Genomic DNA, 26,752 nt, shown 5'->3' with positions numbered 1-26,752 from the left:
TAAGAAGCCTGCTGCTTCCTAGGTGTATTGGATACCGACTTCTTTTGCTTTGGAGAGAAATCAGCATAATTAAAAATGCCACTGCCCACTGTTTAAGCACCTAGTGCTCATCAGTCCTTCAGACAAGCAGCTCCTAAACTTTTCTCATTCGCCTCCAACACGCCCTTGCACCTACCCTCTCAAAACACAAAACCAATTTAGGAATTTCCTTCTTCCCACCCCTCGCCACTGCATGTTGATGGGCAGGAGAAACAGGGCCTTTTCTGCTGTGTCCCCTCCCTCCTTCAAGATTAAGGAATCCTATGGAGGTGTGGCTGGCCCAAACTCTTCAAATTTTTAAGTGAGGTTAAAAAAACAACTCCCAGAAAACTTTTTGAGTTTGAGCCACCTGTTCTTTGAACCCATCTATTTGCAGTTTCTAGTCATTTTAAGCTGGCTTTTCTGTTTTAATAAACTTGTGGCATTGCTGTGTTTTAAATGGTTAGTTTTCAAAATCAGTTTGCTTTTATGAGATGCAAGTTGCCTAAGGTTGCCATACTGTAGATTTGGAAAACTGCAATTGGCAGCAGTGTCCAGGTGGAAATCAGGACAGTCCGGATACATGGCAGCCCATGTTGCCAGTTCCATTTTTTAAAAAGAAAAAAAAGCAGCTCAACAACTTTTCTGTCGGGATTTTCACTGTTTGAAATATGGCAGCCCTAAATCTGTCCCTCTTAGGTAGGCTGTGCCTTAAAAGCTGGCCAGCAAATAAATTTATAAATGGCTTTGTATGGGGGCGGTGCAGTCTATATTTCTTGTTTTTAAGCTGTGAGTATTGTATTTTCCAATCTGGTTTTATCTTCTATGGCATGCAAGTTTCTAGAGAAAGAGAGAACTTGAGAACATTCAAACCACACCCATCCAACATGTTATGGGGCTGAAACAATGTGTTTTCTCATTATGTGACATGCTTCTGTTTGGCATCAGTGAACATCATTTTTGTCAGTAATTTAAGAGATTGCACATAGACTCCATTAAGTTGGGTTACTGGAATTTGTGCAGATTTAGTCCTCTTTATACAATCAGTGGGGCCAAATAAGCTTGAATCCAAGCACTACAGTATTGATTTGGTAGAATTGGTCGAAATATGTCACCAGACCTATTTCTGATAGGGACACTGAGCTGCATGCTTTTATGCACCATGTATTGCTGCTGTTATGTACTGAAGTTCTCACCGTGGGCCAGCAGGGGGATACTGTAGATAGTTATGCAAATAAAGGATCGAAAGTGACGTTCAGTGATTGGATGGATACTGTAGATAGTTATGCAAATGAAGGATCGAAAGTGACATTCAGTGATTGGATAGTTTTAGAAAGTTGTTACAGTAACAAGGTACTGGAGCTCTATATAAGCAGGCTGACTGAGCCCTTCAGTTCAGTTCTGTTCTGGCCTCTGAATAAAGAAGAGCTGTTTGAAGAATTGCTGTGTCGTCTGATATGTTTACCCACAACTTAACAGCTGGTGTTTTATTTGAAAATACTTGTGTCTTTACTTTAAAGATTTGCTTTAAAAAACAGCTATACCTTTCGTTTGGTATTTTATTTTTATGTACAAAAATATTTCTAAAGGCATTGAGAATAAAAATGGTCTAAAAAAAATCAGTCCCTTTGATCTCTTAAATGCAGCTCCTAAGTGGAAAAAGTCCATCTGCAGGCAGATGTTGTCCCTTCAGCTGCTCCACTGCGCATCTGTTGATGGGGCTTGCTTTCCACGTGCCTGCGACATGACCTTTCGCCTGAGCTGTCTTACTTCCACCAGCAACTCCTGCTCTCTGGATTCCAGCTCTTGCCGTCCTCTGTCTAAAGAAACTAACAAAAAAAGGAAAGATGAGAATTAAAAGCCCCCCCGGGGATTACAGGGGTGGAATAGCAACTTTTTGGAGATCAAAGCAGCATGAAGTTGTTTTATCTGGAAAGTGTAATTGCACACGTGAAAAGAATGTAAGACGAGTGTGCAGGATCGGGCACCTAGTCCAGCATTGTGTTCTCTCAGTGGACGGGATACGGATGGCGCTGTGGGTTAAACCACAGAGCCTAGGACTTGCCGATCAGAAGGTTGGCAGTTCGAATCGCCGCAGCAGTTTGAAAGCACGTCAAAGTGCAAGTAGATAAATAGGTACCGCTCTGGCGGGAAGGTAAATGGCGTTTCCGTGCACTGCTCTAGTTCGCCAGAAGCGGCTTAGTCATGCTGGCCACATGACCCAGCTGTACGCCTGCTCCTTCGGCCAATAAAGCGAGATGAGCGCCGCAACCCCAGAGTCGGTCACGACTGGACCTAATGGTCAGGGGTCCCTTTACCTTTACAGAGAAAGCATTATACATCTGAATTCTCAAAATATTTTGACAATTCCCTTGCCAAAGGCTACGAATGAAACCTGATGAGAGATGTTGTGCTGAGTGTCCTCTTATTATCCTATAGAAACAATCCAGCGCTAGACAGAAAAAGTTCTAACGGCTTGGATCCGTCTCCTGCCTTTGGCCTCAAGAGTGCTGAGACACATAAGGTGCACAAAGTTCATAAAACGAACTGGCCAAGCTCCTGCAAATCAAGCTGGATCGCTACATCTTTATTGTGGAGGTGGGGTAGGGAGATCAGAACAAACCATTTGGTTCCCAGCTAATCTCATCCACAGGATGGAGAACAACCTATTCGTTTGTTTGGAAGGAGCCCAAAAGACTTTGCTTAGCCACTTACAGTGTTTTGATGCTTCTTCTGCCGGCGAATCGTTTAAGCAGACATTGCCAGGCTGTGATTGAGTCTTGATGGGTGACATGAGGGATTCTGAACTCTTTCGGGTCTGGGAGGCTCTCAAGTCGCGCAGTCTCTCTGCAGAAAGGGGACAGGCGGCACCCAGGAAGTTCTTGCTAAGTTACAGGCACACTTTAAGCCAATGTATTTTATCAATTTTACACCAAAGCCACCTCAACTTTATACCCTGAATCATGATGAAAATGATGCCATTTTTGGAGCTGTCATACAAAAGCACTTCATTTATTCATGGAACGTATTATCTGAATAATAATTATTTTATACCCTGCCCATGTTTTATCCGGAATTGTGTTTTGAACACTATCAGGACACTGAATACAGGCTTTCATATGCCACCTTGGTTCATTCCTACACTAGCCAAGACCTTAGAACAATCTTCAAGAGCAACTCCATCATGTCAGTCTAGCCTCAAGGCTCACAGAAATACAGAGCTAGTCTAGGTTATCTGTGAAGCAGGATGACCCAGGAATCATCAAATCATACGAACTGAAAGGGACACGAAGGGTCATCTCGTCCAACCTTCTGCAATGCAGGAATCTCAACTAAAGCATCCATGGTAGATGGCCACCCCAACCTCTGCTTAAAATCCTCCAGGGAAGGACAGTCCACAAGGATTATCCAGCCCCTAGTCTGTACACAATGAAGTAATGATGGAGAGATTGATAAACTGAACACATTGAACGTATTATCAGCATGATTCCAGTGTACTACTGTTATCAAATTCCCTTGTTTCTCCAAGGAACTCAAGGTGGTGTGAATGGGGGTTATCCCCTTTTATTTTCATTCTAACTTTGGCAGAATCATTTAGGAAGTTTGAATCTGGGCTCAAGGTAACTTAAGACAGGGGGGATCGCAAGTGCCTGGACCAAGGTCAAAACTTGGAGGGATGTGACTATCCTGATGTTCTGTAATACAGTGGTACCTCGGGTTACAGACGCGTCGGGTTACAGACACTTCAGGTTACAGACTCTGCTAACCCAGAAATAGTACCTCAGGTTAAGAACTTTGCTTCAGGATGCGAACAGAAATCGGGTGGCAGCAGCGGGAGGCCCCATTAGCTAAAGTGGAACCTCAGGTTAAGAACAGTTTCAGGTTAAGAACGGACCTCTGGAATGAATTAAGTTCTTAACCTGAGGTACCACCAAGGTACCTGAGGTTCTTAACCAAGGTACCACTGTACAGTGGTACCTTGGTTTACGAACTTAATCCGTTCCAGAAGTCCATTCTTAAACCAAAACCGTTCTTAAACTGAGGCGCGCTTTCCCTAATGAGGCCTGCCGCCAGTGCCCTTCCACCATTCGGATTCCATTCTTAGACTGAGGTAAAGTTTGCAAACCAGGACACTACTTCCAGTTTTGCGGCGTTCATAAACCGAATCGTTCATAAACAGGACTGTTCTTAAACCAAGGTACCTCTGTAGTTAAGACAGTTGGACTACGACCTGGGAGTTCAGGGTTCGAATCCCCACTCAGCCATGAAGCTCCCTGGGTGTCCTTGGGCCAGTCACCACCCCTTAGTCTGACCTACCTCGCAGGGTTGTTTGTGAGGATGAAAGGGGGAGGAGGGGAACCTTGGAAGATAAAGGTGGCATATAAATGTTAAAAATCGGCTCCCATCAGCCTCAGCCAGCACTGCCAAAGGTCAGGGATTGTGCGATATGTTGCCCAAGGGCATTTGGACGGCCACAGGTTGCTCACACCTATCGTATCCACGATATAAGCACACTAGTTTTCAAATGGACCACAAATGTTACCATGTGCTTCAACTTTAATGTTTGAGGTAGTATTAAGGGGGTTGTGGTGGTTTACAAAAATGTCTGAAGTAAATGAACAAAACACGTGGACTGCATGCAGGAGGCTTAGGCACTCACCAAAATAGCTGTCTTCGTCTTGGAGCTTCTCAGCCAATTCTACAGCATCGTTCATTTCCCGTTCTAGAAAGCGCTTCCTGTTGGCATCCAAAGCAGCAGTCACAGCCTGCTCTGCTGCTAGCTGCTCTTGCTTTTTCAGGAGTTCCTCCCACTGAAAGAAAACAGGCACAGAGAAGATGCTGTATTGAAAAAGGGAGAGAGAGCAGTTGAAGAAGGAGGCAGCAGTAGCATCAGGGACCAGCACTCAGGTAAAGGTAAAGGGACCCCTGACTATTAGGTCCAGTCGTGACCGACTCTAGGGTTGCGATGCTCATCTCGCTTTATTGGCCAAGGGAGCCGGCGGACAGCTTATGGGTCATGTGGCCAGAATGACGAACCAGAGCAGCGCACATTAACGCCATTTACCTTCCCGCTGGAGTGGTACCTATTTCTCTACTTGCACTGGTGTGCTTTTGAACTGCTAGGTTGGCAGGAGCAGGGACCGAGCAAAGGGAGCTCACCCCGTTGCGGGGATTCGAACCACCAACCTTCTGATTGGCAAGTCCTAGGCTCTGTGGTTTAACCTACAGCGCCACCTGGGTCCCCTACCCCAGCCTCGAACTCCTGCAGAGCTTTCTATGAAGGCGATGGAAAGAGGCATAAGTGCAGGGATCCCAGTTGGTGTGGGAGTCAGGTGGGATTGCTATGAGGAATTATGAAAAATGGAGCATGCCATTGCGTCAGCGATGAAAGCATTGCTTTGACTGGGCTTGATTCATTGACAATAATTTCTGATCAAATCCCACAAGCCTCTGCATCTCTGCCCATTTTCTCTACTTGACAGTCACGTATAGCATATTACACAGGGCAGTTGCTTCACCAGGCATCCTGGGTCATAAATATAGAAGGTAAATTTTGATATAACTTTTGTCAGTTTTGTTAATCTTAGGGCCAGGAAGAGAGTTCACAAGGAGATGGTAAAAACTACCTGTCCTTCCTCTCCTGTTTACTGCTGTTTATGAGCTCCGGGGTTTGCTAAAAGCATTCCTCCTTGATTCCTATTTTATTTACTCTGAACTATGTATGCATGCTCAAGTAGGAAATAGTTTCTTTGTAGTTAAAAGGATTTCTCTGATCTAACTTTGTCCCACATGGGGATGGTTTTGAAATGCTCAGAGGACATCTGATTGGTTTTTACAGCACTGGGTTATAAGTTCTTTTGTTAATAAAAGGGACCTGGGCCAGGGTGTGACAGATTATTATGTGCACTTCCTCCCAGAGTCTTGCTGGCCAAGCCTCGTGTGTATTTTATTAATCAGGGTCCAATCCTTCCTTGCCTTTGGAACGCAACAGTTGGGACTGCAGCGAGGAAGCAAACGGGCTGCTGCATTTTGAAGGAACAGGAAGCAACACACCGTAAGCCGCCCAACCAGAGCCACGCAAGAGGTGCAGTTCATCAGCCACAGAAGTTGTCCCTCCCCGTGCCCTGTGACCCAACCGCGTGCACCAGCAGAGGCACAAACAACTCTGGCCAACCTCTCAGCACTCACTTTTCTGGCTTCCTCCTCTTTCATTGCCCCAAACAGCTCTGACTCTGCCATTCTGTTGTTACGGAGGTGCTTAGCCAGCTCTCGATATCGCAGGTCACGATCCAGATCACTGCTTCGTTGCTTGTGCAGGACCTGAGTCCGCCAGTCCGTGTTAATGTGCTCTTGATCTGCTTTGGCCAAGCATTCTTCAACCACCTCAAAAAAAGAAAAGAGAAAAAAGATACCATTTGCATCAGGGAGAGACAGGCTTTGAGTCCGTTCCCTCGAGGAATGCGCCAGGTTTGTAAGAAGAACCTCATTGCTTGCCTATGAAGGGTGAAAACTGTCGGCAGGCGATCAAAAAAGGAGGCTTTGCAAAAAGGAATCCCACCCCTCGCCATTATCCGCAAATCACTAATAAATGAGTATATTTGGGTAAGTGGAGCAGACCTTTTGTGAACTTTCTGTGTAACCCTGAAAGTACAGTAGCTTGCTTTGCTTAAAAGACATCTAGAGATGAATAGGCATGTGAAGCCAGGAGACACTGGCCTGGTTTGAGGGCACAGAGTCACACTCCCCAACAGTAGCACCACTACCATTCACTGAGATAGCGTGGGGCAGGGTGGGCACAAGATGCGGGTCACAATATTGATTATGAATTATGGGAAATGTTGTGTGTTTCAACACAAGGTTAAAAATCAGGAGCTAAAACAATTTCTGCTCTTACTTGCTTTGCATTTGATTCTCCGTCCTGCTCAATTTCAATCAGCCTCTGAAGGAAAAGGTCTTCGTGATCAGCGTTTGCTCGGCTCGCGTCCAGCTCCCCTTTCACTTCCTGAGCCACACTTTCCTGCTCTTTGAGTAGTTTCTGCCAAGGTAAAAACTTTGGTTAGAAACAAGGATGGCATGGAATAATGTTTTTTATCAGCTAGAGTTTGTTTTGTATCAGAAGCACGAACAGGAATGCATCTTCAAAAGGTACAAAAAGGACTGAACTGCCATGCCGAACCAGAGGAGCCGGAGCGATTCTGCAGGTTAGAACAGCCGGATTTCTAGCCTGTTGCCAATTTGAAGCTCGGATCTGGCAGCACAGAATCACAGAGTTGGAAGCGATTCCTGAGGATCATCGTGTCTGGCCCCCTGCAATGCAGGAATCTCAACTAAATCATACATAACAGATGGCCATCCAACCTCTTTGGTCCCTCTCCAACACAGTAAACTTTCCAAGCCACTCAGCTTTCCATCTGCATCCAATCCCAACTTTGACAGTGAAGAGGATAAAGGTCTAACCCATTGTAGAGATGCATCAAATGTCCACTGAACCACAGTGAAATAACCAGGGCAAGGCATAGTCCAAATAAATAAATAAATAAATAAATAATAATAATAATAATGTATACCCCGCCCATCTGGCTGGGTTTCTCCAGCCACTCTGCACGGCTCCCAACAGAATTAAAACCACAATAAAACCCCAAACATTAAAAACCTCCCTAAACAGGGCTGCCTTCAGATGAGATACGACTGCAGGGTCCCAGCAAGTGAAGCGCACAAACCTGCTCAAAAAGCCGCCTTTGTGCCGTGAGCTCCATCTGCCGCACTTCTACATCCTGAACTGTAGCAGCAGTTTCTTGCTCTCTCATAGACGCCTAGGACAGAAAGATATTGTTAGCCCAGAAGAGCAAGGATGTCCCTTCTTTTGTTGCCAGCATCTCCATATACAATGGTACCTTGGTTCTCAAACTTAATCTGTTCCAGGAGCCCGTTTGACTCCTGAAATGGTTCAAAAACCAAGTCACGGCTTCCAATTGGCTGCAGGAGCTTCCTGCACTCAATCGGAAGCTGCGGAAGCCGCGTCGGACATTTGGCTTCCAAAAAAAAGTTTGCAAACCAGACCATTTGTGGCGTTGGGGAGCCAAAACGTCTGAGTACCAAGGCATTTGACAACCAAGGTACAACTGTATATATTGAATGGAAATACTTTATTGTGGCTTGTACAACTTGTATACAGTGAGATTACACGAGCACCCCCCACTCAGCTCTCTTAGTCTTAATTCCCCTCGTTTACTGACGCACACCCACCAAACCCAAAAGTCAGTTGCCCTGTTGTTATCTTTTCATTCAGCAGCCTAACAGCCCATGGATAGAAGCTGTTCTTTACCCTGTTGGTGTGATTAATCATGCTTCTATATCTTCTGCCCGAGGGCAGGAGATCAAGAAAGTGCCGGACAGGGTGTGAATCATCCCTGAGAATTTTCCTCACTCTCCTGAGGCAACATTATATATATTTATATATAAATAAATAAATCGTTAACCAATACAGCCTCTTGTAAAAAGGCATCTTCCACATTGCAGCCTCCCCTTACAGCTTTCCTACTTGGATCTAGACCAGCAGGGACTAACTTTTCAGATGAACCCAACCCCATAGTGAAGTTGTTTGGGGCTGGATCCACACACTCAAATGATGGCTACGTGGCCATAGAGAGACCAGCTCACCCAGCTCAAGAAAGCTGTTAGATGGCCCTGGGAAACGAGAGCATGGTCCAGAAGCCCTCAAAGAAGCGACACCTGCTGGTTTCACAATCCACTTTCGGTTTAGTCCACACCCAAGCAGGAGAAAGATGCAGGAGAGCAGTTTAAAGGCGGAAGAGCAAAGCCGAGATGGGGAGCCTTTGGCCCTTCCCAGTGTTGCTTTACCTTTCTTGCAATTTCGTCATCAAGCCTTTTGAGCTCCATTTCCCGCTGATCTTGCTGGTACTTTAGGAAACGCCTCCTTGCGGCTTCCAGTAACTGCAGCTCCTTCACTTTCAGCTCTCGCTTCACAGCGGCTAGTCTTCAAAATGCAAACACAGAGGCAGGAATCAAGGAGGGCAGGAACAAGTGACCCTCTTATGATATAGAAGCGACACTGGGCTTTAGTAGCCTTTTCTAAGCAGCTGGCCATCAGCCCCAGCTACCATTGCCAGGGATAATGGGAAGTGTAGCCCAAAAACTGATGCAGTGTGAAATTCTGGAAGCAGCTTCCAGATGCCTACTGACAGGGTGGATAAAAAATAAAATATTATTTTAAAAAAACAACAGATTTTTTAAATTTTAATTCGGACTTTTAAAATAAAATGCTTCTGGAGGAAAAATCTTTCTAAAGATAGTTTTCTATTTAAGTTACATTATACAGTGGTACCTTGGTTCTCAAACTTAATCCGTCCCGGAAGTCTGTTCCAAAACCAAAGCGTTCTTAATAAACAAAGCTGTATTCGACAGATGAAAGTACATGATGTTTGACATGATTGAGAATCATGGACTGAGGGACAAAGAATTATGAAGCGTTAAAATCGAAATGTGGAAAATATGGAAACAATGAGAAGAAGCAGAACTAAGATGTGGAGATATGCTTCAGAGATCCAGACCTTGGGGAGCCCCCAAAAATTAATAAATATAATTTGGACTATAGTTTGGTCGTTTTTATTTTAGTTTTTTTTATTTTAATTGGAGTATTAGGATTGGATACATGAATTGGATGTTTTCTATTGGAAAATCAATAAAAATGATTAAAAAACAACAACAAAGCGTTCTTAAACCAAGGCACGCTTTCCCATAGAAAGCAATGCAAAATGGATTAATCCGACCCAGACAATTAAAAACAACCCCTAAAACAGCAATTCAACATGAATTTTACTATCTAATGAGAACATTGATCCATAAAATGAAAGCAATAAACCAGGCTGCAATCTACTACCCAGTATCAAAAACGGACAGTGATCTACCCATTGCCATTGGAGGGACGAGAATGGAGGGGGGAGTTTAAGTGGGGTGTGTGTGTGTGGAAACATTCAAACTGGAGGGACGAAGAGCGAGCATGGGTGTGTGGGGGGAAGGAGGTGGCTAACTGGATGCAGGAGAGGGCAGTTTAAGTGAGGGGAAGGAAAGGGAGGCAAAAGTTCTCTCCCCCCCCCAGTCCACCCGCCCCCCTCTTGTCAAAGCAGCTGAGCTGCAGAACGCTGCCAGGACACTTTTATCCAATGCCCCAATCAGCACAATTTTTTTCTCTCTCTTTCATCAAAGCAGCTGGGCTTCAGAGCGCTGCCAGGACACTTCTCCTCACCAGCCCAATCAGCGCAATCTCTCTAAAAACGGAAGTGCAACACTAAAACCAGAAGCTCAGGACACATCTGACTTCCAAAAAAATATATCAAGAACCTGAATGCTCACTTCTGGGTCTGCGACGTTCGGGTTCTAAGTTGTTTGTGAACTAGGGTGTTCGAGAACCAAGGTACCACTGTAGTCCAAATCAGTAAATAAGGATTTGTTTTAAGTTTTTCATATGTGCTAAAACTCTAAGGTTTTTTTTTTAATTGTTTAACCACATCAGTTAACAAACATGGATACATATGCTATAATGTTATTGTTTTAGTTACAAAAATTGTTTAAATTGTTATTAAGGAAATGATTATTTTCATCCTTCCAATAAATTATGGCAGAAAAGTTGTCCAAATATAAAGTTAACTTATTAAACCTCACAATAATTTCATAATTATCTGTGTATTTCTAATAGTATAGCCAAATCAGTAATTTTTGATGTAACTGTAAAAACTACTCTGAAAATTTATTATTCCAAAAATGAAACCTTCATCTGGTTGTAAATATTATACTAGCAAGAATGAGTCTGTCTGTTAAAAAAAATATGATTTAAATCAAGTCTTACTGACTAGTGATTTAAATCGATTTGATTTAAATCAAATCCACCCTGCTCTGTGACCCAATAAGGTAGAGCTTTTTACAGATGTAATCTTAAACAGGGAAATGATATTTTGCAAGGTGAAACGTTATTTATTTTGCAAGACAAGTCCATCTGCGGAAGAGCAGTTCTTCCAGTAATATTCCCGTGGTCAGTACCAGGGATGCTAAAACGGAAAATACCTCCGTCTTTGCTCTGCTAGTTTCTCCTCTTCCTTAAGCAGAATCTTCCTCCTTTGCTCCTCAGCCTCCTGAAGCAGCTCTTGCTTCCGATACCAAGTTTCATCTTCCACTCTGCGCTCGGCTGCTTTGGCCTCTATCTCCTGGACCAATTGTCTGCAAAGAACAATCATAGGGAAGTTTTCAAATGTTTGAGGTTTCATTTTGCTTTTACATTTGTTGGAAGCAAATGTAGTGTGTGGGGTAATGTAGTTAAGTGGGCAGGGTTCAAAAAATAAAATAATTTCAAACCTGACTGTTTAATGAAGCAAGAGTTCAAGCAAGTCCATCACCTTTTCAGTTCAAAGAACAAAACAGTTTTTAATCTCAAATACTATACGTAGGCAGTATAGATCACTATAGACTGGCCTAGATTATAAAGCAATGCAGGCTAAAGAGGGGAAAAAAGTTTGTTGTATATTAAAAAAACACCATTGTTCCAAAGGCTATACATTTATCTATAGTTGTACCTCGGAAATCGAACGCAATCCGTTCCGGAAGTACAGCCGACTTCCAAAAAGCTGCGGCTTCCGATTGGCTCCAGGAAGCTCCTGCAGCCAACTAGAACCCGGGCCGGATGTTCGGGTTCCGAAAGAACATTTGGAAACCAGAACACTCACTTCCGGGTTGGCAGCATTCGGAAGCCAAAATGTTCGACTTCTGTGGTATGACTGCACTGGCAATAGATTGCTAAGTCCAAAAACCCAAGATATTTTTCTCTTCAAATGTTCAGTTCTTCCCTTTCACAGGGGCACCCGCCTGTCAAAATGACACAAGGATGTCTGGTGGCCTGTTTACTTTTGTCCACATAGTTAGAAATCAAACCACACGGGCTAAGGAACAGTGATTTGCAAGTGTCACTCATTAATGGTGCCTGCATCTCCTCCCCTTTCAGCCAAAAAGCCACCAGACCTTTGCAAAGCAGACCTCACTATTTCCAATGGGCAGGCTGTTCCACGGTCAAACTGCTCTTGCCAGTAGGAAGTGTCACCCAAATGTTTAGCCAAAATCTGCTTTCCCTGCAATTTCCACCCACTGCTTCTAGTCCGGAGCCACAGATAAATACAGTGGAACCTCGTGTAACGTACCGTCCTCCTTGCAAACGCTTCGAGTTATGAACTCCGCTAAACCAGAAGTAGATGCTCCCAGTTGCGAACTTTGCCCTGGGACGCGAGTGGAAGTCGCACGCTGGTGGCAGGAGGCCCCATTAGAGAAAGCGCGTCTCATGTTAAGAACGGTTTCGGCTTAAGAATGGAACTCCGGAATGAATTACTATATTTTTCCATCTAGAAGACGGCCCCCTGTATAAGACGTCCCCTATTTTTGGGGACTCCAATTTAAGAAAATGGGGGGAGATGGCCTCTGTGTATAAGACGCCCCCACATTTTTGACATTATTTTAAAGGAAAAAACTTAGTTTTATACACGGAAAAATACGATAAGTTCGTAACCAGAGGTACCACTGTAGGAACGCAGCATCTTCTAATGCAACTGATCTCCAACCAAGATAGTCCAAGTCCTGGTTTACAAGATTGGGCTCGATTGCCCTCTTGAAGGGCAGTCCAGTTTCCCATCCCGCCCCCCCGAGTTGCCAGTCATCTTTCCATCGGATCTGCGAAACAGGCCGCCCAACTAATTCCCTGCTGCCACCCGTTCAATACCTCTCTCTCAGGTACTCAATCTCATCCTGTCGGATTCGCTCTCGCTCCTGAGCCTGGTAATCCACAATGAACTTGGGGTACTTGTTAAAGACGGGGTACTGGCCCTTGGTCAGCGGCACAAAGTCCTCCAGCATGCGGCGCGGGTGGATGTCGGCCGGGGTGCATTCCATGAGGTGGTAGGCCTCTTTCAGCACGGTGCCGACGTCAAGGTTGTTCCGATGGTGGAAGAAATACTGCAACAAAGGTGGCCTTTGATTTAGGACAGAAATAAATAGGGGGAGAGGGATGCAGGTGGCGCTGTGGGTTAAACCACAGAGCCTAGGACTTGCCATCAGAAAGTTGGCGGTTCAAATCCCCATGACGGGGTGATCGCCCGTTGCTCGGTCCCTGCTCCTGCCAACCTAGCAGTTCGAAAGCACGTCAAAGTGCAAGTAGATAAATAGGTGCCGTTTACCTTCCCGCCGCAGTGATACCTATTTATCTATTTGTACTTTAATGTGCTTTCGAACTGCTAGGTGGGCAGGAGCTGGGACAGAGCAATGGGAGCTCACCCCGTCATGGGGATTCGAACTGCCGACCTACCGACCCTAGGCTCAGTGGTTTAGACTACAGCGCCACCTGCGTCTCTTCTTGCCTTTTAGGATGTTATAAAAACAGTTTATCTACCTATTTACAGTCTGGGAGTGGCTGGGTGACCTCTTTTTCGAAAAATGTGAGAAATACCTTTTATCAGAACAGAGGCAGGGCTGCAGCAGTCAGCCTACCTTGTAAAGACTCTGGCAAGACTGCAGATTGTGAAGTGGATCCGCGATCTGATACAGGTTGTGATCCACCCAGATCGAGTCAGGCGAGTATGCTTTGGAGTACCAATTTGGTGGATTCCTCACACATTCCCTACTCCAGATGTTGCTCCACTATGCCTCCAATCAGCTCCAACCAGCTCCAGACAGCATGGCCATTGGCTAGAGATTATAGTAACTGCAGTTCAGCAACATCTTGATGGTCACAGGTTAGTCACCCTGATATACAGTTTAGCTATCTACTAGTGTGGACTGGATCATGCAGTAAGATCTCAGCTCCCAGGCGAACAGTTAGGCCCCGTGAATAGACACGCCGACCCAGCAGCAAGATGCTCACCTCAAAGTCTTCCTTCTGATTGCAGTGAAGCAAAGGAGCTCTGGAAGAGATGATGTAAGCAGCAACCACCATCAGAAAGTAGGAAGGGTGGTTGGAGAAGATGTTATCAAACATTTTCAGCCATTCCTCCCTTGTCAGAACCTCCGAGAACATGGTTTCCAGAAGAGGCCAGGCGTAAACCTGGTGTCAGGTGGCAAAGACAATTAATGGTCACCTAAGCACAACACATCGAACAATCTCATGCTAATACTGTTCCATGCGAAGGTTGAATATGTATTTATTTTTAACCTGTGATGTTATATTGTAGCTCATGAAATGCTGAAGCAGCTCTTTGTCATGGTGTGCCAATATGTTCTCCACCATGCCCAGGATGTTGACTGGAGGGTTGGGGAAAAACTCAAACCAGTGCTGACACCAATTAACTAAAAAGAAAAGAACAGATCATTCCACTAACAGCAGCACAGAAAAGCAACTTCATCTGCAGTTTTGGTCCTGCCAATGACTAACTCATGTTTGAAAAGTTGGTTCATTGTTTTGCAGTAATATTGAATCTTTCTCCCAAATGTGCCTTCCATTTGACATTTTTCAATGACAGCGTTACACGCTGTGACATTTTGATGCAGCTCCTGCTAGCATGTGAATGGCCGCCATTCAATCTTATTGGGAAAAGCCACATGCTGTGCTTGGGGACACTTCTGAGCAGTGTAAAACCTCTCCCACTCATTCCTAATATTGGGTAGCCCAAACCTTATTGACAGAGGGGCTCTTGGGGGTTGAATGTGCCTCTGTTCAGGGCACACAGAGATATGCAGCACATCCCACAGAAGTCCTCAGCATACCAGCCCTCCCTCTAGCCATCACAACAAGGGGCATTTTGCTAGCTGGTAAACAATTTCCACCTTTAATGCACTCACACATCCTTTACTGTGGAAATGCTAGACTCCATAGCTGCGCCAGCAATTCACAGCTCTCTGCTATTTGCAAGCGGTCTCTTGGAAGGCAGTGCCTGTGCTTGGACAATCACAGATTGGCTTAATTGCAGCATTTCCCAAACTTGTGTCTCCGGCTGTTTTTAGAACACAATACCCATCATCCCTGATCACTAGACCTGCTGGTTATGGATGATGGGAGTTGTAGTCCAAAAACAGCTGGAGACCCAAGTTTGGGAAACCCTGGCTTAACGGAACCAACATACAGTGGTACCTCGGGTTACATACGCTTCAGGTTACAGACTCTGCTAAGCCAGAAATAGTGCTTCAGGTTAAGAACTTCACTTCAGGATGAGAAGAGAAATCGTGCTCTGGCGACGCGGCGGCAGCAGGAGGCCCCATTAGCTAAAGTGGTACCTCAGGTTAAGAACAGTTTCAGGTTAAGAACGGACCTCCGGAATGAATTAAGTACTTAACCTGAGGTACCACTGTATAATTATTCAAAGACAGCCCACAGTATAGGAAGTGTGTCATCATTCAAGAGTGCTCCTGCCTTACCTATTACAGTAGCAACCACTTCAAAGCAGATGAGCTGGTTGTTCTGGAAGAGTTTGACAAAAGGGAAGGCCAACAGAGGGACGTAGGGCATCTCGCCAAAGATGGCGGACCAGTGAGCTAGAGCAGATAAGGTCCTGTACATGGACAGAAGAAGCAAGTGCTCAGAGAAAAGTTGGCCAAGAAGAATCTCATTTAGTGAAGAGTTAAAATCAGCCTTAACTAAGCTGGCGCCCTTCGGATGATTTGGAGTATAACTCCCATCAGCCCTAGTCAGTGTGGCTGAGCTAGCTGGGGCTCAACTTCCCTTCCTTCCCACCTGAAAACATGTCCATATTTACCTTTGTAGGACTCTCAAGAGTTTCCTGCTTTTAATAGGGTATTCATTCTGAAGGTGCACAAAAGCCGAATGGGTCCCTTTATCCAACAGGCTGCTAAAGGCCAAGTGGTTTTCTGGGAGATGAAGTAAGGACCGCCAAACAAACATCCTGTAACGACAAGGGAGATTTGCAGACACAGGCCAGTTTGTGCAGAAGCGGCAGAGCCATGATGCTAGCTTCCCAATAGGTGTGGTCACAGTTGCTTACTGCGAAGGATGAGGCAGTGGAGAAGTCAGCAGGGTGCAAATGCATAGACAGGAGTGTCTCCACCAGAGCATATGCACCACGCTGGCTTCCCCACTTGCAGTAAGCAGCAGCAACCCCCCTGCTGTGGGGCTGGTGCAGTGGCTCCACTTTTGGTAGAAGGAAAGACATCAGGTTTGCACCCCACGCACCTGTATTTTGCAGGATACTCCCCAAATCCTTTCAGCAAGGTTCGCAGCCGCTTCTTGTTCAATCCATCGGGCAGCTCATTCTGGAACAGGAGCCACAAATTATTTCTTGCACAGAGATGGCCTTTTCCCGCCCTTCCTGTCTCTCCTCTCTAACCTCTTTCCTCCGTTTTGAATTCTGCACCTTGCAGTCTCTACTGCGGGTCCACATTATGACCAAGCTACCCTTCTTTTCTGTCCTTTGCACCTTGAAATGCCATCTATTGATTTTCAAAACCAGCTGGGTGCTGCCTTAGAGCGGCCACCCTTTAAGGCACAACTTTTGAGTCAACTGTGCACAATCACCAGCTATCTGGCGAGAGGGGTGTTCCCAGACTGGGATGTTTGCATCTCTCTGGCAGAACTCATCTTGGCCAAGTTGTAAGGGAGAAAGAGCTAGGAACTGGGAAGGAACAAAATGTGGAATGAAACATGTATCTTCCAATTTTTTTTTAGCTCAGAAACATATTGGGGAGGAGTGCCTGCCTTGGCTTTAGTGGTCGTAAAGTAAAGGTAAAGGGACCCCTGACCGTTAGGTCCAGTTGTGGCTGACTCTGGGGTTGCGGCACTCATCTTGCTTTATTGGCCGAGGGAGCCGGTGTACAGCTTCCGGGTCATGTGGCCAGCATGACTAAGCCGCTTCTGGCAAACCAGAGCAGCGCACGGAAACGCCGTTTACCTTCCTGCCGGAGCGGTACCTATTTATCTACTTGCACTCTGATGTGCTTTCGAACTCCTAGGTTGGCAGGAGCAGGGACTGAGCAATGGGAGCTCAACCTGCTTCGGGGATTTGAACCGCCAACCTTCTGATCGGCAAGTCCTAGGCTCTGTGGTTTAACCCACAGTGCCACCTGCGTCCCTTAGTGGTCGTAGCAGAAATTTGAACCCTGGGTGTGCTATTTCCAAGGAGGAAGATTTATACTAGCCTCCTCAACCCTGGTGGCCTCCAGATGTTGGACTCCAACTCACACTGGCCTCAACCAGCATGGCCAATAGTCAGGGAAGATGGGAGTTGTAGTTTAGGAAAATAACAGCACATCTAGAGGGCATCAATGGTAGGGAAGGCTGTTCCATACAGTCAGTCACAGTAGTGGCAACCTTCTATTTCTTATTATTTTATTTATTAATTCCACCCTAAGAAACTCAGGGTAGTGTGTGTGGATTTTCAACTTCAGGAATCAGATCTTGGCCCTGCCCTGCCAAAGGTTCTTACCTCTTTATCCTCATGCGACAAATCTGGCTGTGGTTTTAACATTTTGGTTTGGATCTTTCCCGTTTTCGATTGCCAGGGTCTCTCTGAGATGCCGGGTGTCACTCTCACTGTCAGCTTGCTAGTGTCAAATTTGCTTTTGGACGACTCTTCAATCACTTTAAACAGAGGTGGGGGAGGCTGAAAATCCAGGAAGGAGATCCATTAAAAACCTTTCAACGCCAGAATACAGAATGTATTCTGTAAAACCTAGATAAAAGTCTAAATAATCCTGGTCACTGCCTAAATACAAACCAATATGCTGCTGAGTAAGAAATGTAGAGGTTATCTAATTCTAGAAGCCTGTCTAAATTCTGCCCTATAACTCACAAGAGGCATTAGTAGATAAGGCAGTTTTCCAAAGACTCAAATCTGCGTTGATCGTTTTTAAGCTTTTAAGGTAGATATTTCCCCCCTTGATTCATTAGAATGGCATATATCAATGCGCAGACTAAATCAAGTAGTTTCCTACCCACCTTAAATCATAAATCAACTCAAAGCCATTATCCTCCAGGGAGAACTCTTCACCTGGTTTGAAGTCAGAACTCTGAGATGTATGTTTGCTAAAGTAACACACATGAGGTGTTGCTTGAGGGGGGGGGGGAATCACTGGTTGGGAGGAAGGGTCCCCTGCCCATTGATTTTCCATTGCAACCCCCTCCTCCCGCACTGAAGCCATAGATCTCACACAGCAGAGCATTGGAACTGGAAGCAACTCAGACTAGAGGAAAACACATTCAATTGTCGGCCCAAAGCAACAGTTGGCAGGGATTTCCTAAAGGCGTCTGTCTGAACAGAATGCTGCACTGCATGGGCCTTTGGTGTGATTAAAAAGGATTCTTCTGATGTACCTTGTTTACTTCTTTTGTCAGTGCCTGGACACTATATATGTTAAGGCTGCCGTTCTCCATAACCGCTGCAATGTACCTCCCATTAGGGCTCATGGCAACAAGGCTGATTCCCTCCTCGTGGCTGCCGACATCAAAGAGTAGCTTGCATGTCCTTATGTTGATGACTCTCATGATATTATCTTGACTCAGCACTCCAAGAACCTAGAGGGCAAAGAAGAAGGTGTAAGAGAGATAATGTGGAACGCACAAAGAGCTTAATTTGCTTTATTAAGCAAACAGACATAACAATGCTGTGATCCTAAGTAGGACTTCTATCTGGGTAGGCATGTGTAAGATTATGCAGTAATATTTTGCAGGCAGGAAAATGGTTTTCATTTACATATGCAGACTCTAATGCAACAGTTTTTTTAAAAAAATTATGCAGACATAGAACTGTTGCATGTCACATGTCTGTTTACATTCCAGCACAGTTTGCTGGGAACTTCTGTTGTGTGTATAGCCTTTGCTTTTCCCCGTCTCTCTGAGAAGACAGAGAGACTACATGTTTCTTTGTCCTGATTTATGATTAATAAATCTGTAGTTGTAGTATGCTTCCACAAGCCTCACGCCTATTCTGTGCGTGCAGTTCGCTCTGCTGATATAGTGTGCCCTGGCTTTGAAGCTTGGGTGAGCAGCCTGAAAACGTGTAACCTGAAGCGTCTGTAACCCAATGTACCACTGTATAAGATGATGCTTTTTTGCTTAAAAAAAAAAAAAATTACGACGTGCAATTAATGGCAGCAGCAAGCAGGAGATTGGCAGTAGTGATTGGGCAGGTAATTGGTGGCTGCGGCAAGGCCTGCTGGCGATTGGCTGGGCCAAGTGGGTGGGGAGGCTGTTGGTGGCAGCGAGTGGGCAGGCAATTGGTGGCTGTGGCAAGCTGTGTGATTGGCAGTGGTGGGCAAGCGATTGGTGGAACTGACCTCCCCCACCCCCCCAAAAGCTAAACAATTTAATTTCTTAATTATGGGTTTAAAAAAAATAGGGCTTGTCTTATACATGGGGGCTTCTTATACACGGAAAAATACGGTATGTGCCAGCTATCAGGAGCTTAGTGAACACCATTCTGTTTCGAACTCTGCCACGCACCTGATTAGAACCACCGTCAAAGCTGTCTGGGAGGAATTCGAGGTGGCGAACAGCTCGCACTTTGGTGGGCATCTGGATGATCCGAAGCAGCTGCTTGGACTCCAAGCACCACAAGTGAAGGTGGTTTGATTTGCCCCCCGCTGCAAGGACACGGCCGTCTCTGCACCCCAAAACAAGACATAGTTGACGTGAATGGAGGGGAAGGGTCACAGTGCAGTGGTAGAACACCTGCTTTGTATCCAGAAGGTGTGCATGTCTCCCACCTTGACTGCCTGGATAACCGCTGCTAGTCTGGGTAGCTGATGCCAAGCCAAGTGGACCAACAGTCTGACTCAGTAAAAAGCACGTGGCTCTGCCAGCTGATTGGAGGCAAGCACCTCTGCCCAACAGCAGAGGAAAAATAAATCAAAAGGGATGAGACATTGATCAGAGGAGGAATGACTGCTGGGAGGAGTGCAGAGAGAAAAAAACCCCATGGCACACCTGCACCAGCAAAACTAGACGCCTTAATCTGCCCCAGCTGCAATAAAACAGATTTCTCCCATACGATAATCTTTATTATCATTGTCCCATACAGAACGATGAAAATGAAAAAATCTACATCATTCAAAAACCAACAAGCCTGCTATCCCAGCCTGGTTAACCCCCTAAAAACTCCGATACCCTATAATTAAATACAATATACTCTCACAGAGACTACCTTACACTGTGTTTAAAACCAAAATCACATTTGGATAAAAACTGTTTCTCAGGCGGCTAGTCCTAGTCTTTATAACCCTGTACCTTCTTCCAGAAGGCAGAAGCTGAAAGAGATCATTTCCGGGGTGCGCACTATCCTGCACTATCTCTGCAGCTTTCTTATGAGACCTGGAAGCGTCAATTTGATCCAAGGTGGGAAGAGTGCACCCAATTATTCTCTCCACAGTCTTTACAACCCTGGGCAGCATTGTTTTCTCCCCCCTGACTGTTCAACTCCCAAACCACACACACAGACCATAAGTTAATACACTCTCAACAGTACAATGGTAAAATGCCATCAACAAGTCCTTTGAAAAATTATTTTTCTGGATGATTCTCAGAAAATATAACCTCTACTGTGCTCTCTTCATCAGGTCTTTAAGTTAAGGAGTAAGTTGTTTTTCCTGCATCACTCCCCCAACTGCTCAACTTCCTTCCTATAGGCCGCCTCCCCCTCTCCCCCTCTCCATATCAGTCTCTATAGCCATAGTACAAACTGTAACCTTCCAACAGTTTGACTTCACCACTGTAGGCGCAATCTATTGTCTCTCAAGACACACGGATGCCGGAAAATCTAACCATAACTCAGCATTACCTAGAAGGACCTCTGCATGGTTGCAGAGTGTGAATTACCTTGTAACAGCAAAAACTTTATAGCTCAACGAAGATCCTTCAACGGGCGAAGGCAGCTGAAACTTGCAGCGAAGGGTATCAAACTCCCAGGCAAAAACAGAGTTATCTTTAAAGCAGCTGAGGATGGTGTTACTTAGTGGAAGAAAGAAAACCTGAAATCACAGGGAGGAAGACTTGGAAACAGTCCTTGCATTGAGCAGGAAATACCTCCAAGGTACAGGATTCTAAAATATGCACTTCCAGATTTCAACTGTTTAATCTCTTACACTTCTGTAATGTGACAGGACCACATGAGCTTTGAGGTACCCGAGTACTAGGACTCCAGGAGAACCTGGGAAATGGGGGAAGTCAGGCTTGAGTTTGTACAGCACAATCAAGCTCTGGCAAAAGGAGGAAACACAGGAAGTGATCACTGAAAGCAAATACTTTGCAACAATGGCTGGAGCAGGCCATGTGGTACTGTCTAAGCCTCTCTGAAAGTGTCAAAAAGGTTGACAACCTGGGCAAAAGAAATGTTTCTCTGCACTGACCTTCTGAATGCCCACAGACTGGCGGACTTGCAGCTTTCTTTTCCTCTGAAAAGTGTCGAGATCCCAAAGCTGGGCTGTGTCGGTAGACGACGTGATGGCATATCTACCGGAACCATGAACGGAGATGGAGGACACCGAAGATTCATGTCCTCTCATCCAACTAACAAGTTCTTTGGTATCTAAGGAAAGAAGAAGAGCAAAGAGATAAGACCGTGGTGGGACCTTCTAGCACACAGTCTAATTCAAGCTTCTGGGGGAACTCTCAGAGGTGTCCGGTGCAAACAGGGGAAGCCATATGAGAGTTGACTCTGGCAGAGGTGGTTCAAAGGCAGCGTTTCCACCCAAATTCACTTCCAGCCTGAAAGGTGAATCACCTGTCAGATGATAAGCGACTCCCCCCCGCCCCCGGTGTCAAAAACGACCAGTGGAAATACTATCATAGCACATAATAATAATAATAATAATAATAATAATAATAATAATAAATTTTATTTATACCCCGCCCTCCCCAGGCACAGGGCTGCTAACACCAGTAAAATTACAGTAAAAACATAATAGGAAAAGAAAACAACCAATTTAAAATACAGGTTAAAATGCAATTTAAAATGCAGCCTCATTTTAAAAGTAGCCCATAGATCAAAACCATAAGGGGAGGAAAACATAAGGGTCAGACTGAGTCCAAACCAAAGGCCAGGTGGAACAGCTCTGTCTTTCAGGCCCTGCGGAAAGATGTCAACTCTCGCAGGGCCCTAGTCTCTTGTGACAGAGCATTCCACCAAGTCGGGGCCAGTACTGAAAAGGCCCTGGCCCTAGTTGAGACCAATGTAACCACCTTGCAACCTGGGACCTCCAAAATGTTGTCATTTGTGGACCTTAAAGTACTCCGCAGGGCATACCAGGAGAGGCAGTCCCGTAGGTATGTGGGTCCTAGGCTGCATAGGGCTTTACAGGTCAAAACCAGCACTTTAGACCTGACCCTGTACTCCATAATAAAAAGTTGTTGTTTTAAAAGGAGAGCAGTGGAGGTTAGGTCAGTTCTGGATCCTGCCCTCAGGCTGGAAGGGTTCCGTACTCCTGGTTTAATCAAAGATAATAATATTCCAGTTCTGAGGTTCCTAAACTAGTCCATGGACCTCCAGCGGTCCACGAGGGTCATTCTGGGAGTCCATGGTGTATTAGAGGATTTGTGACTGAAGACAAGCGATGGGACACCTCTTGCATTAAACATTAATATTGCTTTTTAACTGCTGTATGGTTGATGTTTTTAAAATAAAACAACTAAAAAACGCACAGCATCTAGATCACCACATTACAACTGCTACAACAGGCAGAAAAGCCATTAAGTGGCAGAAAAGCCAAGATCCCCAACAATTTTCAAGTTTTTTGAATTTTTGGTGAGAAAAAGAAGTTGAAAACCGCAGCTCTAGTTTTATCATCACACACACGAGATGAAATAGACACTGAGAAGCAGTCATATATAAGGAACACAGGTTTTGTTAACCATGCTCAGTACCTGTATCAAAGCATTTAATGGAATAATCAGCCAAAGCCACAAGGAATTCTGTTTTCCTGCGGAGATTAAATGCCAGAGCAGTACAAGCTTGCATTGTTCGTTGCACCAGTTTGAACCTATTTGAACAAATCAAAATTATTACTTCAGAAGACAAGGAAAACTCATTGCAGCCATAAATCAAAGAGTGATTGTTGGTAAAACACATGCCTCAGTACAGCATTTGTGATTATATCACAGGCTATATGGTAGCCAAAAGACAATCTTATGAAATGAAGAATAACAAGTTGTTAAAATCAACCAAAGTTGAAATGACACAATAAACCATGGTTAGCAAAAACCAGAAGCAAAAGCTTCCAAACTGCTATTTATGCCTGTTCTTGGCAACAGGGTGGGCAGTGTTTGAGATAAGGCTTCCTTAGGCTTGCTTTTGCAACACTAAACTATGTTTTAGAGTTACGGAGAAATCAGCCCAGTTTTTTGAGTATATAAACAACTGGATAGGAACTTACTAGGGCCAGAAGGGTAATCTAGAAAGAGCTCTCTACTTCATGCTTAAAACTGTGCTAGTGTATGTATCCCTCTACTGACCCACGGTTTTTATATTTTTAATCAGAGCACATCAAAAGATCAGAGACAAAGAAGCAGCACTTGCCTGTTGCCCACCAAGTCAAAAACATAGATATTCCCTTGATGATCTCCAGAAAGCAGTGCATCTCCGGAACTGTCAAAAGCCACATTCAAAAAGCGAATGGTCTTGGAATGATAGCCTGTGGCACTGTGAATAATATTTACGATGACTCTGAAAACAAGAAGGTGTCAACAGCATGGTGTTATGAAGTGGTGAGAGCACCTTCCCCTACCCTGCTTTTTAAGATGCTGTCTAGGTTTGTCATTGCTTTTCTCCCAAGAAGCAGGCGTCTTTTAATTTCGTGACTGCTGTCACCATCTGCAGTGATCATGGAGCCCAAGAAAGTAAAATCTCTCACTGCCTTCATTTCTTCCCCTTCTATTTGCCAGGAGGTGATGGGACCAGTGGCGATGATCTTCGTTTTTTGGAAATAAAATTTTTTTGTATAAGATGTCAATACAGTGGTACCTCGGGTTAAGTACTTAATTCTTTCTGGAGGTCCGTTCTTAACCTGAAACTGTTCTTAACCTGAAGCACCACTTTAGCTAATGGGGCCTCCTGCTGCCGCCGTGCCACCAGAGAACAATTTCTGTTCTCATCCTGAAGCAAAGTTCTTAACCCGAGGTACTATTTCTGGGTTAGCGGAGTCTGTAACCTGAAGCGTATGTAACCTGAAGCGTATGTAACCCGAGGTACCACTGTATATGTTTTATCACTGTGGAAAATGATATGCTGAAAATTATTTTTAAAAAGGAGGAAAGGCCAATTCAGTAGGGACTGCATTGGAACCGAAAGGGTAGCCTGTTCCTGGACATGGGAGCTTCACTGATGACACCCAAGGACAGCCCCCCCCCCAAACCCCCTCACAACCACCCTAAAGCCCGTTTCCCCGCCCGGTTTACCCCTGCTGCGTGGCCGGGGAGGGCTTGCGGTGCCAAATCTTCCCGTCCTCCCGGCTCCCCAGGTCCGAGCTCTGCATCCTGACGGGGAACTGAGGCGAAGCCGCCGCCGCCGCCTCCCGCTCGAAAAGGGTTCCAACCGCCCAGGCCCCGCCCCGCGCCAACCGCCGCTCGCCTTCCGTGGCTCCGCCTACTTCGGAAGGCACCAAAATCCCGCCGCGGGTAGGTTTAGACCTCCCTCCCGTTCTTTGAGGGTTCCCGAACGCCAAAAGGCAGGAGAGGCTTCTATCTCTCTCTCTTCCCCCCTCCACTTCCTTCTCAGGGTGGGCCAATCCACCCCGTTGAATGCCGGGAGTTGTGGTTTCCTTTTCTACCCGCACAGGTGGAAACTGGGCTTGGGAGGCGTTGGGAGCAGGCGGGCAGGTTCAGGTGTAAACGGCCAAGGCTGTGGGGTTAGATTCAGGAGGCTTTAAAGTTTGTTTTTATTGTTTAGCTGCAAGGTTGTCTTGGGTTCTCATTATTCCTCCTCTTTGTGGTAGAAACCGATTTAAATGTATGCATTCTGCGTTTTTATATTCTGATTTTTTTTATAAAGATATTTATTAGAGTTTTACAAAAAACAAAGATTTACAGAATAAAAGAAAAACCAAGGAAAAAAAGAATTTAAAAATACATAAAGAAGAAAAAAAAGGAAAATACAAAAAACAAATCCAATTTTTGATATTTCAAAGCTCATTTGCTTGTTTCCTTGACCTCCTCACACCTCCCCTTTTTGCATTCCCATTTACGTAATCAATTCAGCAAATCCTTACCCTCTTTCATTTATCTTAACTCTATATCCTAACATATTATGACTCTATCTTTTCATCCATTTATCAATTCATTTTTGCATATTCTTATTAACTTTTGTTGCTGAATACCACTTATTGCCAATCCGAACATAATTTTAACATTCATTAATTTTACAATATTTCTGAAGGTAGTCTTTAAATTTCTTCTCGGATTCTGCCAGTCATTTCCGCCAATTCCGTATAGTCCATCATTCTCATCTGCCACTCTTCCAGGGTGGGTAGATCTTGTGTCTTCCAATACTTCGCAATAAGTATTCTTGCTGCTGTTGTTGCATACATAAAGAAAGTTCTGTCCTTCTTTGGCACCAATTGGCCGACAATGCCCAGAAGGAAGGCCTCTGGTTTCTTCAGGAAGGTATATTTAAATACCTTTTTCATTTCATTATAGATCATTTCCCAGAAAGCCTTAATTCTTGGGCACGTCCACCAAAGGTGAAAGAATGTACCTTCAGTTTCTTTACATTTCCAACATTTATTATCAGGCAAATGCTATATTTTTGCAAGCTTGACTGGGGTCATGTACCACCTGTATATCATTTTCATAATATTCTCTCTTAAGGCATTACATGTCGTAAATTTCATACCTGTGGTCCACAACTGTTCCCAGTCAGCAAACATAATGTTATGACCGATATCCTGTGCCCATTTAATCATAGCAGATTTAACCGTTTCATCCTGCGTATTCCATTTTAACAGCAAGTTATACATTCTTGAAAGTATCTTAGTTTTGGGATCTAACAGTTCTGTTTCCAATTTTGATTTTTCCACCTGGAAGCCAATTTTTTTGTCCAAATTATAGGCCTCTCTTTATATTCTGATTTTAGCCTGTGAACCGCCTTGAGATTTGCGGGTGTAGGGCAGTGTATAAATTTATTAAATGATTATACAGTAATAATAATAATAATAATAATAATAATAATAATAATAATAGTATCACTTATTGATATGTATAGAATGATTTCACAAAGTTAAATTAAGTTAAGCTAGGCAGATACATTAGGCTGAATGTTTCATTATTAAGATACAAAAATACAATCTCAGTAATAAAGTTATAAAATAATAAGAAAGTCACGCACAAGTGCAGGGAAGACATAGGGCAAGAAATAAGAAATGGATAAATGTTGGTACATAATGTGAAAATATGAATTTACACATATAATGTATATGTATCATTAAGTAAAGATTTCATATATGTATTGCAACATTAATAATAAATACATAATAATATCATTTGCTTTAAAAATAAAGTGGACATAACCGCCCACCGTAATTAGAAGGCATCTCATGGTGCAAGAATAATCGATCGGAAAGGATTCCACGGTCATCTAGTCCAACCCCCCCGGCAATGCAGGAATATCATCGAATGCATACATGTCTGATGGCCATGCAACCTCTGCTTAAAATTATTATTGTTTATTAAATCTGTATACCACCCTTCATCCAAAGATCTCTGGGCGGTTCACAGCATAAAAAAATACAAAACAAAAACACAAAATGCATAATG

At 44.4% G+C, this 26,752-nt stretch overlaps 1 protein-coding gene across 1 annotated transcript; it reads right to left on the bottom strand.

The window, feature by feature from the left end:
* Window positions 1–1,560: 1,560 nt before the first annotated feature.
* Window positions 1,561–24,686, bottom strand: TBC1D31 (TBC1 domain family member 31). The gene is made up of 22 exons (XM_083621936.1): window positions 24,401–24,686; window positions 23,523–23,669; window positions 22,871–22,986; window positions 21,358–21,536; window positions 20,828–20,979; window positions 19,457–19,616; window positions 18,329–18,529; window positions 17,442–17,618; window positions 16,193–16,272; window positions 15,759–15,905; window positions 15,421–15,554; window positions 14,222–14,355; window positions 13,934–14,113; window positions 12,797–13,029; window positions 11,101–11,253; window positions 8,881–9,016; window positions 7,740–7,832; window positions 6,914–7,054; window positions 6,208–6,402; window positions 4,679–4,829; window positions 2,734–2,865; window positions 1,561–1,847 (listed from the first exon to the last, which is right to left on the bottom strand). Exons 1-22 carry the CDS (start codon window positions 24,475–24,477, stop codon window positions 1,708–1,710), a joined length of 3,258 nt encoding a protein of 1,085 aa, XP_083478062.1. The 5' UTR covers window positions 24,478–24,686; the 3' UTR covers window positions 1,561–1,707.
* Window positions 24,687–26,752: the final 2,066 nt, after the last annotated feature.

The sequence above is a fragment of the Podarcis filfolensis genome (genome assembly GCF_964270895.1).
Source record: "Podarcis filfolensis genome assembly, chromosome: 7".
In the NCBI taxonomy this organism is placed as follows: Eukaryota; Metazoa; Chordata; class Lepidosauria; order Squamata; family Lacertidae; genus Podarcis; species Podarcis filfolensis.
Note: the sequence above shows the minus strand (reverse complement) of the source record. Positions and strands in the feature narration are given on the sequence as shown.

What these genes read in the sequence shown, in the direction of transcription:
- TBC1D31 (XM_083621936.1), bottom strand. Translation starts at nt 24,477, where the DNA reads ATGCAGAGCTCGGACCTGGGGAGCCGGGAGGACGGGAAGATTTGGCAC. An exon ending in AAAGTTTTTGCTGTTACAAG is followed by an intron (nt 19,617 to 20,827) that starts GTAATTCACACT and finishes TTTGGGGTGCAG; the next exon opens with AGACGGCCGTGTCCTTGCAG. An exon ending in AGACGAAGACAGCTATTTTG is followed by an intron (nt 2,866 to 4,678) that starts GTGAGTGCCTAA and finishes CCCTTTCTGCAG; the next exon opens with AGAGACTGCGCGACTTGAGA.